The sequence below is a fragment of the Apteryx mantelli genome, chromosome 33 (genome assembly GCF_036417845.1).
Source record: "Apteryx mantelli isolate bAptMan1 chromosome 33, bAptMan1.hap1, whole genome shotgun sequence".
NCBI lineage: Eukaryota > Metazoa > Chordata > Aves > Apterygiformes > Apterygidae > Apteryx > Apteryx mantelli.
In genome coordinates, this window is record NC_090010.1 from 3,592,369 (window position 1) to 3,604,375 (window position 12,007).

Here is a 12,007-nt window from a genome sequence, read left to right on the forward strand (position 1 = left end):
CTCCAGGACCCCCCCAAACACCCCTGGGAGCCTCCCCAGCCCCCCCAGGGCACCCTTAGGTGCCCCCCAGGATCCCACCAGGCACCCCTGGGTGACCTGGGGGGCTCCATGGCCCTCCTGTGGCCCCCAGGACTCCCCATGCCCCCCCCCCCCCGTGGCCTCCCTAAAAGCCCCCGGGACCCCCCCCCGGACCCCATAGCCCCCCCCAGGTGCCCTCCTGCGCCTTCTCCAGGACCCCGTGGCCCCCTAGGAGCCTCCCGGGACCCCCCCGACCCCCATTTCCCCTCCTCTGCCCCCTCCCCGCCGCGGTGACCCGGCGGGAGGTGAAAGGTCGCCGCGCGGTCGGGGGAGGGGGGGAGGGGTCACGCGGGCCGCGCGCTTCCGGTCACGTGGCCGGTGCTGGCGGAAGTTGGCGGGCTCGCGCCGGGCGGAAGCGGGGCGGCGGGGCGGGCCGGGGGCCATGGAGGTGGGGGCCAGGACACCGGGCACCGGGCGGGGGGGGGGAGTGTCTGGGGGGGGGGCCCGGGCCAGGCTGAGGTGGTGGTGGTGGGGGTCCGGTACCGGGGCCGCGGCTCCGGCCCGGCCCTGCCCGACCTGCCACGTATCTGTCCGCAGGGTCCCGGTCCGGCCGCGGAGAGCCCGGCGGAGCAGGGCCCGGCGGCGCCGGAAGGTGAGGCCGGGAGTGTCCCGCGGCCTGGGGGGACCCTTGGGGCTGGGGGGGGGGGCCTGGAGCCGCGAGCGGGTGGCCCGGGGGTGTCTCGGGCACACGGGTTCGGGGTGTCCCACGCGCTGGGGTGTCCCAGGGCCCTGGGTTTGGGGTGTCCTCGGGTTTGGGGTGTCCCAGGACCGCGGTTTGGGATAACCAATGGGTTGGGTTGTCCTGTGGGTTGGGGTGTCCGAGGGTTTGGGTTGTCCTGGGGCCCTGGGATGAGAATACTGTGGTTTGGGGTGTCCCATGGATTGGGGTGTCCTGGGGTTTGGGGTGTCCTAGGACCCCAGGTTTGGGGTGTCCAGTGGGTTGGGAACATCTGAGGTTTGGGGTATCCCATGGGTTTGGGGTGTCCATGGGTTTTGGGTGTCTAGGGGCTCTGGGCTAGGTATCCCATGGTTTGGGGTGTCCGGGGGCTTGGGGTGTCCGGGGGCTCTGGGCTAGGTATCCCATGGTTTGGGGTGTCCTAGAGTTTGGGATGTCCCAGAGCCCTGGTTTGGGGTGTCCCAGAGTTTGGGGTGTCCTGGTGGTTGGAGGCTCTCGGAGGCTGGGGCGTCTCCTTGCCGGTGAGGCTGCTGGGGGCACTGCGGCCCCTCACGCTGCCTGTCCCCCAGGGGAGTCCCACAGTGGCGTCTACAGCGGCTTCATGAAGTCCCACCGCTGCTATGACCTGATCCCCACCAGCTCCAAGCTGGTCGTCTTTGACACCTCCCTGCAGGTGGGCCGGGGCCGCGGGGCGGTTCCAGGGCTGTCGTCCTCCCGCCCCAAACACTTTGCCACCTTCACCGGCCGGAGGGACCTGGGCGGTTCCGAGGACCCGGCTCCCCTGCCGGGCGCCTCGTCCCTCCCCTGATGTCCTTCTGCGTCCCCGGCTGCAGGTGAAGAAGGCTTTCTTCGCGCTGGTCACCAACGGTGTGCGGGCCGCCCCGCTGTGGGACAGCAAGAAGCAAAGCTTTGTGGGTGAGTGAGCGGGGCAGGGCGGCGTGGGGCGGCCGGGCTGTGGGCCGCGGGCAGGGCCTCGCCGCTCACCCTGCTCCTTCCCCCCAGGGATGCTGACCATCACCGACTTCATCAACATCCTGCACCGCTACTACAAGTCCCCGATGGTGAGGAGACGGACCGGGGCCGGGGGTCCCTTAGCCCTCACTGCCTGGCTCCGTCGCAGCCTCTGCCCATCTCGTACGTGCCTACGACTGACTCCTCTTTCTGTGTGCGCCTAGGTGCAGATCTACGAGCTGGAGGAGCATAAAATAGAGACGTGGAGAGGTAAGAGGGACCACTGCCAGCCTCCCGCCCCCCGAGACCAGCCTGGAGCCCCCCGGCTCCGCGCCCTGCACCCCCACGACGCTGCCTGCGCCCTCAGTGTCTGCTCTCCCCGCAGAGGTCTACTTACAAGACTCCTTCAAGCCGCTGGTCTGCATCTCCCCCAACGCCAGGTACTCGCGGTGCTGCTGGGCGGGAGGGGACATGGCTGGCAGTGTCGGTGCCTCCACGCTGCTCGGCAGGAAGGGTTTTGTGGCTGCTGCCGGCTGGGAGTTTCCCCTGGGCCCCTGCCCTCCCCCTGCCCGGCCTGGGCTCCTCTCGCACCGGGACACAGCAGTCTCCCCATCCTGCCCGCATCTTCCCTGCGTCCTCCCCGGCTCAGACCGGTCCAGCACTGCCTGGGTGCAAGGATGGGGCCCAGGCAAGCGCTGATTCCCCTCTGCCCCCTCCTTTCTGTCCCGCAGTCTCTTCGACGCCGTCTCATCCCTGATCCGGAATAAGATCCACCGCTTGCCAGTCATTGACCCCAATTCGGGCAACACGCTCTACATCCTCACCCACAAACGCATCCTCAAGTTCCTCAAACTCTTTGTAAGTCCTGTCTCCCCCCTCGTGCCGTCGTAGCAGGACACGAACCAGCCCCGGGCGGTGCCAGGTAGAGCAGCCTCCAGGGTGCTGGGGTGGGCGCAGCCTTCGGCGTTCTCTGCGTCACCCCTGGAGGGCCGAGCCCACGGGACTGCGCTGCCCGTCTCTTCCACCCCTGCCTGTGCCAGTGCTAGGATTCGTCCGCCCCGGGGTCCCACCGGGCCCTGCTCCGCACCCAGCGCTCTTTGCTTTCACTCCTAGGACCGGGCCCCTGGCCTCCCTCGAGCTGCGTCAGCCGGGGGCAGCCGGAGCCAGCCGCGCCGTGGGGCCTGGGGAGCGCCAGGCCGAGCCAGCGTCAGCACTGTCCCCCTCCCCGTCCCCTGCAGATAACGGAGGTCCCAAAGCCTCAGTTTATGGCCAAAACTTTGGAAGAGCTACAGATCGGCACCTACAGCAACATCGCGATGGTGCGGACCAGCACGCCCATCTACGTGGCTTTGGGGATCTTCGTGCAGCACCGCGTGTCTGCTCTGCCTGTCGTCGATGATTCGGGTGAGGGCCGGGCCTGGCACGTGGCACAGTGCGCGCCTGCTGTCCCCGAACCACCAGCTCAGGGTCTGCAGCCCACCCGGAGCCCCGGGAGGTGAGCAGCCCGGGAGCCGGGCCCCGTGGGCACCTCTCACCAGCCCTTTCTCTCCCTCTCCAGGGCGAGTTGTGGATATCTACTCCAAGTTTGATGTCATCGTAAGTACTGGGGGGCAATGGAGCTGGGGAGCCCGGACTGCAGGGATCCCCCTTTCCGCCGGGGTCGTGCAGGGCGGATGGTGGCTGCGGGGTGATGGAGGGGCGGGCGCGGGCTGTGCTCCGGCCCGGCTGCCTCCCCAGCGCCTCTCCCCGCCCCAGAACCTGGCGGCCGAGAAGACGTACAACAACCTGGACGTGACGGTGACGCGGGCGCTGCAGCACCGCTCCCACTACTTCGAGGGCGTCCTCAAATGCTACAAGCACGAGACGCTGGAAACCATCATCAACCGCCTGGTGGAGGCTGAGGTAACCCGTTCCCCGGGGTGGGCCGGCAGCCCGGCGCGCCGGCTCGGAGAGAGCGGGGCTGGGGTCCCCGCGCCGGCCTGATCCCCTCCGTGTCCCCCCCAGGTGCACCGGCTGGTGGTGGTGGATGAGAGCGACGTGGTCAAGGGGATTGTCTCTCTCTCGGACATCCTGCAAGCCCTGGTTCTCCCGGAGGGTCCCAAGCCCTGAGACGGTGGCGGGAGGGGATCCAGCCTGCCCCGTTGCCCCCGCCCTCCTCTCCTGCCGCGCTGCGCCCCCTCCCCAGGGCTGGTGGGGCAGGTGGCGGCGGGGGAATCCACTCACCAGCAACATCCAGCAATAACCTCCGGCCGTGGGGCGACTCCCGCCGTGGCCGAGCCCTCTGCCCCCGGCCCTTCCCCGGGCGGGAGAGCCCGCAGCTTCCCAGGCTGAGCCGCGCTGGGGTGCAGCTGCGCCGGGGAGCGCTGGCCGGGCTGGCGAGCCGCTCTGGGCTGCCCCCGACCCCCCTGGGGGGGCCACGGGACCCCGAGCCCCCCTGGGAAGGCGCTGCACGGAGCAGCTCCAGGAGCTAGGGCTGGGTTTGGCCGCCGCCGCCGCCGCCGGCATCCCCTGCCCCGTGGCTCCCTCCACGTGGCGTTTTACCGAGTTTGGTTTTTAACTGCCCTCGCTCTGCTCCGTCCGGCCCGGGGCTGCCCACCCGCCGCGGGCCCCCGTGCGCCCTTCACTTCGACGCGCCCGCGGGCAGCGGCCCTCGCCGGGGCCGCGTCTTCGCCCGTCACTGCTTGTGTGTGGAGAGAAACCGCTAATAAAACCCAGACCTGGCACATCGCGCCGGCCTTGCTGCGGCCGCGCCGGGGGCCACCGCTGCCGTGGCCGGGGTGGGGGGCACCGTCCCCTGTCCGGGTGCTGCTGCAGCAGGAGTCTGGCCCCCCGGGGATAGGGGGAATCTGCTGAGCTGGCCCAGACCCTAAATCCCTGTTTGTTCCGCCTGTGGCTTTTCTGAAAGGCAGGGATTGGGGACAGGGGACAGGACCTGATCCGGGCACCCGCCCCGGCTGGGGGACAGCACTGGCAGCAGCGAGCGGGGGGTGACGGGGGCCAGCGGGGGTGTGGGATGCCTGGGTCCTCGCTGAGCGCTGCCGGGGGGCCGGGATGGCCGTGCTGGCACCCGGAGCGGCGGCGGGAAGGGCTGGGGGAGGCGCGAGGCCTGGCCCTGCTGAGCGTGGCACATTCCCGGCCCAGGGGGAGGCCAGGCCTCGGGCGACCCGGAGCCCCGAGCTGGCGGCTCCCGGCAGCGCTGACGTGCAGCCCAGGGCCCGCGGCAGTGTGCGGGGCGCAGGGCGCCGGTTCCAGGTGAGAGCTGGATGGGGGGCGGCAGTGGGGCCTGGGGCTGCGGCCCCGGCACCGGGGACCCCGGGGGGGCTGCTGCCAGGGGCAATTCCCAGCTCCCGGGGCGGTAGCCGGGGGCCGATGCCGGGCTGGTGCCGGTGCCGTTGCCATGCCGCCGGAGGGTTGCTAAGCTCCGCTCGGAGCCCGCGTGGGCTGCAGCGCTCGGTGCCAAACCTGGCAATTTTGCACGGCTTGTCGCAGGGGGGGGAAGGGATCCCGGGGGGGGCCCCCCCCTCTTCTCTCCGGGACGGCTCGCGGCACCGGGCACCCGGCCTGCCGCGGCGGGCAGCAAACGCGGCGGCCCGGGCCGCCCCGGCGGGCCAGCGGGGTCGGGCAGGCCGTGGCCCGTGCCCCCAGCCTCGTGGCACCGGGGCAGCCCCGAGGGGCCGCGGCGTCCCTGGGGGTGGAGGGGGGGGGGGGACACGTGCACCCCGGGACCGGGGGTGACACCGTGCACGTGCGCCGGTGCCTGCGTGTGTGTGCACGGAGCTGCTGCGGGCGGGCGCGGGGCTCCGCCAAGCACGTTGCTCCGCACCGGCCACCGGCTCGCACGCCCCTGGCCCGGCCGGGCCCCCCGGCAGCCCCCCGCCCGCCGGGGCTGCCCCCCGCCCGGGGCCATGCTGGGCTGCCCGGGGCTGCCGGAGCCGGGCGCCGGGCGCCTGCGGATCTGCGAGCGGACCAAGCTGCTGGTGGTGGAGATCAACACGGTGTCTTGCTGCAGCCCGGAGGCGGGCATGGCCGCGGGCTGCCGGCCCGCCGTGCCCTGGACCTACCGGAGCATCGCCGGCGAGTACGCGTGAGTGGGGGCCGGGGGGGGGCTGGGGGGGGGGCAGGTGCCGCGGGCCCCCGCGCCGCTTCGGCCGCCCCACGGCCGCGACGCCCCTCTCTGTGTTGCAGGTACCTGGAGAAGCGCTTCGTGGCGGAGCTGGGCCCCCCCCGGCCGCCGGCTGAGCCCCCGGCGCCCCCCGGCCCCCCCTGGCCCTGGGTGCCACCGGACTCCACCAGCCGCCCCCCACCGGGGTGCCAGCCTTGGCCCCGGGGCCGGGGGCCGCCGCCGGGGGCCAGCACCCCGCAGCCCGCGGCGGTGGTGACGCCGGGGGGCAGGCTGGGCCCCCCCAGCTACGAGGCCCATATGCTGCGGGTGGCCCAGACCCGGCGGCCGGGACCCCCCCCTTACGTGTCGCCCCCCGCCTACAACGCGCCCCACCGCACCCTGCGGCCCCCCGCGCCCCGCCGCAGCCCCCCGCCCCGCCGGGGCCCCAGGGCCCCCCCGGCCCGCTGGAGCCACACGCTGCCCCGGGCGGCCACCGAAGCTCGGCCCCGGCGGCCCCCCCCGGGCTGGGGCCGCAGCCAGACGCTGCCCCGCGCCGCGGTGGCCCGGGGCCGCCAGGGGCCGCGGCGGGCGCCCGGGGGCCACTTCGTCATCGACGCCACCCGCGTGGTGATCCGGGCCGAGTACGTCCCGCCGCCCCGCCGGGAGCACGTCCGCTACCTCGGCGGCAGCCCCCCGGCCCGGCCCCCCGCATCCGACGTGCCCCCGGCCCGGCCGGCGCCGGGGGGGCCCGGGGAAGTTGCCCCCGCGGCCGCGGCCTCGTCGCCCCTGGGCAGCCCGCGGCGGGGGGTGTCCGCCTCCCCGGGGCGGCGGGGGGCGTCCGGCTCTCCGCGGGGGGCGTCCTGCTCCCCGGGATCGCGGGGGGCCTCTGGCTCGCCCCGGGGGGCGTCCGGCTCTCCGGGGCGGTGGGGGGGGCCGCCCTACGCCCGGCGCCCGGCGCTGTACGCCCAGGACTTGCGGGAGGCGGTGTCGCGCATCCGGCGGCACACGGCGCCCGACTCGGACTCGGAGGCGGAGGGCCGGGGGCCGCGGGGCGCCGGCGGCTGGCGTCACTGCCGCGAGGCCCTGGCCTACAGCAGCAGCAGCAGCAGCAGCCTCGAGGGCTCCGGGGCTGCCGCCTGCGCCTAGGGGAGGGGCTTGGCGGGGTGTGTCCCTCTGGGGGCGGGGCTTGGTGGGGTGTGTCCCCTGGGGGCGGGGCTTGGCTGTTCCCGCGGGCTGTGACTGCAATAAAGCTGCGGGGATCCCTGTCCGCTGCCTCAATGGTGCCTGTGTGACGGGGACACGGGGGGACGCGTGTCAGGGTGACGGGGGGGACGTGGCTCAGCACGGGGGGGGACATGTGTGATGGTGACACGGGGGGATACATGGACACCCAGGTAATAGCAATGTGGGGGACATGCGGTGTCCCATGTAATGGCCACGCAGGGGGGGACAGAGCTCAGCATGGGGCGGGGGCGCAGGGACCCGTGTGATGGTGACATGGGGGGGACACGGCTCATCACGGGGGGGGGACATGCAGGGACCACATGACAGTCACATGGGGGAACACAGGGACCAGTGTGACGGTGACACGGGGGAGACACACAGGGACACGTGTGCCGGTGCCCAGGGGACCCACGCGGGACCCAGCCCCCCAGCGAAGCCATCGCTCCCCCTCCCCCCCGACGGCAGCGCCCGGGTGTCCCCAATGTCCCCAGTCCCTCTGCCCGCCCCTCCTCTCACCCCCCCCCCGGGAGCGGGCCCAGGCGTCCGGCGGGGGAGGGCGCCGGGTCCCCGGTAATGACACGGTGACGGCGCGCCGGGGCGGCCCCGGGCTGCCCGCGGCCGCGGCCTGACGTCGGGCCGGGGGGGGGGGACCCCGTGCGGTGAGTCACGGCGGAGCGGCCCCCCCCGCCGCCGCCTCTGAGTCACGCCGCGGGGGGGGGGGGGGGGGGGGGGGAGGATCCCCGCGCCCAGAGGAAACCGCACAAATAACGTGGCCAATTTGCACGTTATTTAAAACCGGCTCCGCCCCCGCCCCCCCCCGCCGACCCTGTCATTATCCCGCGGACAGCGGCCGGCGGGTCACGGCGCGGGGCAGCGCCGGGGGACCCGGGCGGTCCTGGGGGGGGGAACCCGCCGCTCGCGGGGCCGGGCCGGGCCGCGGCGGGGCTGCCCCGTCCGCCTCCCCCCCCCCCCCGGGGTCGCGGCGCTCCCACGCGTGTGCGGCGCCCCGGGCACCCCCGGCGCTCGCGGGGCCCCAGCGCCCGGCCAGCTCTGAGTCACGCCGGTAAATTTAGCCCGGGGCACGGCGCGGCGTGGCGCGGCACAGCACCCCACAGGTGCCAGCCGTGGGGCACCCGCGTTGCTCCGGGATGGGGACCCCCGTGCCAGCCATGAGGCATCCACATTGCTTCAGGATGGGGGGACCCGGGTGCCAGTCGTGGGGCACCCGCAGTGCTGTTGGACGGGGACACAGGTGCCAGCTGTGGGGCACCCGCCTTGCTCTAGGTTGGGGGGGACCCGGGTGCCAGCCATGGGGCATCCGCAGTGCACTGGGATGGGGGACCTGGGTGCCAGCCATGGGGCATCCGCATTGCACTGGGATGGGGACACCTGGGTGCCAGCCATGGGGCATCCGCAGTGCTGTTGGACGGGGACACAGGTGCCAACCGTGGGGCACCTGCATTGCTCCAGGATGGGGGACCTGGGTGCCAGTTGTGGGGCACCCACATTGCTCTAGGTTGGGGGGACCTGGGTGCCAGCCATGGGGCACCCGCATTGCACCGGGATGGGGGCACCTGGGTGCCAGCTGTGGGGCACTCGCAGTGCTGTTGGACGGGGACACAGGTGCCAGCCGTGGGGCACCTGCATTGCTCCAGGTTGGGGGACCCGGGTGCCAGCTGTGGGGCACCCGCGTTGCTCCAGGATGGGGGACCCGGGTGCCAGCCGTGGGGCACCCACATTGCTCCGGGCAGGGCACCGCAGGCTGCGGGGTGCCCCGGCCGGCGCGGGCGGCCCCAGCGGGGTGACCAGACGCGGGGGATGGCGCCGCGGCCCTTTCCGTGCTCAGCTCCAGCCCAAACCCCTCCCCGCTCCCTGCCGAGAAAATGACCTTCTAATTCGGGCTCCGGCTGGCGCCAGGGCCGCAGCCGCCCCCCGTCTCCTTCCGCCCCCCAAAACCGGGAGGCGCTGACTAACGCGGCAGCAGGGGTGGCCAGGCACAGGGACGGCGCGGGGACCCCCGGCCCGGCCCAGGTGCACGGTGTGGGGCGGCGGGGCCCGCGCGTGCCCCTGCGAGGCGTGCACACATGTGCAGGGACATGCATGTGTAGGGACACACGTGTGCAGGGACACGCGGGCCACGTGTGTGCGAGGGCAGGCTGCAGGGCGGGGGACGGCAGGGCAGGGGTGTGTTTGTCCTTGCACACGTGTGTGCAAGCTGCATGATGGGGGGGTGCGCATGCAGACTGTGTGGCGTGTGTGTGTGTGTGTGCATGCACGCAGGCCGTATGGGCAGCGTGTTCACGTGTGCAGCCTGCACGGTCTGTGTGTGTGTGTGTGTGCGCAGGTGCACAGGCAGGCAGGGTGTGTGGGCGTGTGCACGCACGCGGTCTGCTGGAATGTGCGTGTTTCTGGGTGTGTGCATGTGTGCAGGTTGCACGGGGGGGGCACACGCATGCTGGCTGCAGGCTGTGCAGGCAGCCAGGTTTGTGTGGGTGTGCCAGAGTGTGCAGTCTGCAATGAGCTGTGTGTGTGTGTGTGTGTAGTGTGATGGTGCCTGGGGGTGTGCATGCACGTGCAAGCATATGGGGGGGGGTGCAAGCATGGTAGGTGTGTGCACAAACGTGCATGTGCAAGGCTGCAGGTGGGGTGCGTGTGCCAGCATGAGGAGTGTGTGTGCATGCGTGTGCAAGCCTGCGGAGTCTGCTGCTGTGTGCACGCGTGCGGGGGGTGTGTGTGTGTGCATGCGTGCGCAGGATGTGCGTGGGCGTTGCACCGGGCCGGGGAAGGCCCTGCGTTGCCGTGTCCCTGCCAGGGCAGGTGACGCACAGCTGGGGGCCACCCCGGGCGGCACGGCCAGCGGCCAGGCACCGTGCTGGGGCAACCGGGGGCACTTGTGCAAGGGGAGAGACGCTTGTGCAAGGCAAGGGGCGCTTGTGCAGGGGCCGAGCGTGCCCGGGGCGGGGGTAGGAGCGGCCCGGGGATGTCCGGGAGCCGCTGCCCGGTACCGGCCGCCGGTGCCCCCCCGCCCCGGGGCGCTGCGCCGCCCGCGGCCGCCAGGTGTCGCCGTGCAGCCGGTCAGACCCGGGGGGCACCGGGGGCATCGGGGTGGCACCGGGCACCGGGATCCTGCCCCGGGTGCACGGGGATGCAAAGGGGCAGAGGGTCCAGCCCGCTGCCACGGACCCTGCATGCACCGGTGCCGGCCGTGCACCTGCAGCTGGGGCCCACACACGCACCCGGTGCCAGCCCCGCAGCCGGTACCAGCCCTGCAGCCGGTACCGGCCGGGGCCCATGCACACACCGGTGCCGGCCGTGCAGCCGGTACCGGCCGTGTCCGTGGAGCCGGGGCCCGCGCGTGCCCACGGGCCCGGCTCTCCCAGGCCCCGTGGAGGGCCGGGAAGGCGGCGGGCGGGCGGGGGGGTGCGGTGAATGCCGCATTGTTGCGCGGGGTTGGAGTCACAGATAATTACCTCAATTAGTTACAATGGAAGAGTAATAAATACAGGCTTAGCGGCTCCTACCCCACTGCGGCTTCTCAGATTAATCCAGCCCGGGCGAGCGGAGCTGAAAGGAGTGATGGACAATTCATTAAACTCGCCAAATGCCGCACAAGGCACCCGTGAAGGCCGGCGTTAGCCCCCCGGCGGCTCCGGCTTTGTCCCTAATTGTTCGTCTCGGGCATTGGTCACCTATCGGGGAGTGGGTGACGGCGACGGTCCCCCCGGGGCTGGCATGCCCGGGGATTAGAGGCCAGGCCTGCCACGGTTGCTGGGCGCGCTGGCCCCGCGCCGGAGGAATGCGGCAGCCGGGGGGGGCGGCCGGACGGGGCGGGCGCCTGGCGGGGTGCGAGCCCGCGTCGCCCGGCCCCGGGGGGGGGGGGGGGCCGGGCCCGGGGCTGCGCCGCTGCCGCCGGTGAACGGGGCGCAGGCGAGGGGATTCCCACCGCTGGCGCCAGGCTGGGCATGGACCTGTCCCGTCGTCCTGCACATCTGGGCATGGTCCTGTCCCTGTCCCCCACACCTGGGCATGGTGCTGTCCGATCCTGCACATGTGGGCACCATCTCTTTCCCTGTCCTGCACATCTGGGCATGGCCCCGTCACGTCCTTCACATCTGGGTATGGTCCTATGCAATCCTGCACATCTGGGCACTGCTGCTTCCCCTGACCTGCACATCTGGGCACTGCTTTATCCCATTCCACACTTCTGGGCACTGGCCCATCCCACCACCCAGCCGGGGGTTGCTCCTTTCCCCCTCCTGCACATCTGGGCACTGCTCTTTCCACCCTCCTGCACATCTGGGCATTTTCCCGCGCCCACCGCCAGCAGTGCCAGGGCTGCTTTTGGCCTGCGCTGGGAGACGAGGCCGCACCGGTGCCACCGCCATCCCGTCCGGCCCCCGTGCCGGGAGGAACCCAGGCGTCCTGGCGCTGCACGGCCCCGGTGCCGGGCGCTGCACGCTCGCCGGCCCAGCCGCCTGGCCGGCCCCAGCAGGGCTGGTGGCCGGCATCCAGATGTTGCCCGGCTTCCCAGATGTGACGGGCTCGCTCCCCGGAGGCGGGGCCGGCGTTTCCCAGCGCCGGCGCTGCCAGAAGGGCTATTTCCAGCTCCCGGGTGTATTTATAAAAGCCGGGGAGGTTTTGCACCCTGCAGCCGGGCAGCCGGGCGCGGCGCCCTCCCCGCGCCTGGGGTGCCCCTGCCCGCCTGGGGGTCGCGGCTGCCCGAGGTGCCGAGCGGTCACCGGCGCGCAGGAAAAGCTGAGTAACAGAGGTGACTTATAAGAATGTCATTATCTATATTCCTGACTCGCTACCACAGGAAAACAGGCTATTTTCATGCCCTATGCGTGTGCAGAATTTAGCAGGCAGATAACTCCCGGCAGACGGGAGATGCTCGGAGGGTTATTTCGGGCTGTGTTCCTTTCCAGTAGTTTTTTCTTGCATTTCTTTATTTTATTTTACCACACCAGGGAGTGTTT

The 12,007-nt window shown here is 72.2% G+C and overlaps 1 protein-coding gene across 1 annotated transcript; it reads left to right on the forward strand.

The window, feature by feature from the left end:
* The first annotated feature begins 400 nt into the window (after positions 1-400).
* Positions 401-4,433, forward strand: PRKAG1 (protein kinase AMP-activated non-catalytic subunit gamma 1). Its single transcript, XM_067314097.1, has 12 exons — positions 401-466; positions 616-670; positions 1,324-1,427; positions 1,588-1,669; positions 1,757-1,815; positions 1,930-1,975; positions 2,091-2,145; positions 2,437-2,563; positions 2,944-3,109; positions 3,264-3,301; positions 3,461-3,607; positions 3,710-4,433. Exons 1-12 carry the CDS (start codon positions 461-463, stop codon positions 3,812-3,814), a joined length of 990 nt encoding a protein of 329 aa, XP_067170198.1. The 5' UTR covers positions 401-460; the 3' UTR covers positions 3,815-4,433.
* The last annotated feature ends 7,574 nt before the right edge of the window (positions 4,434-12,007 follow it).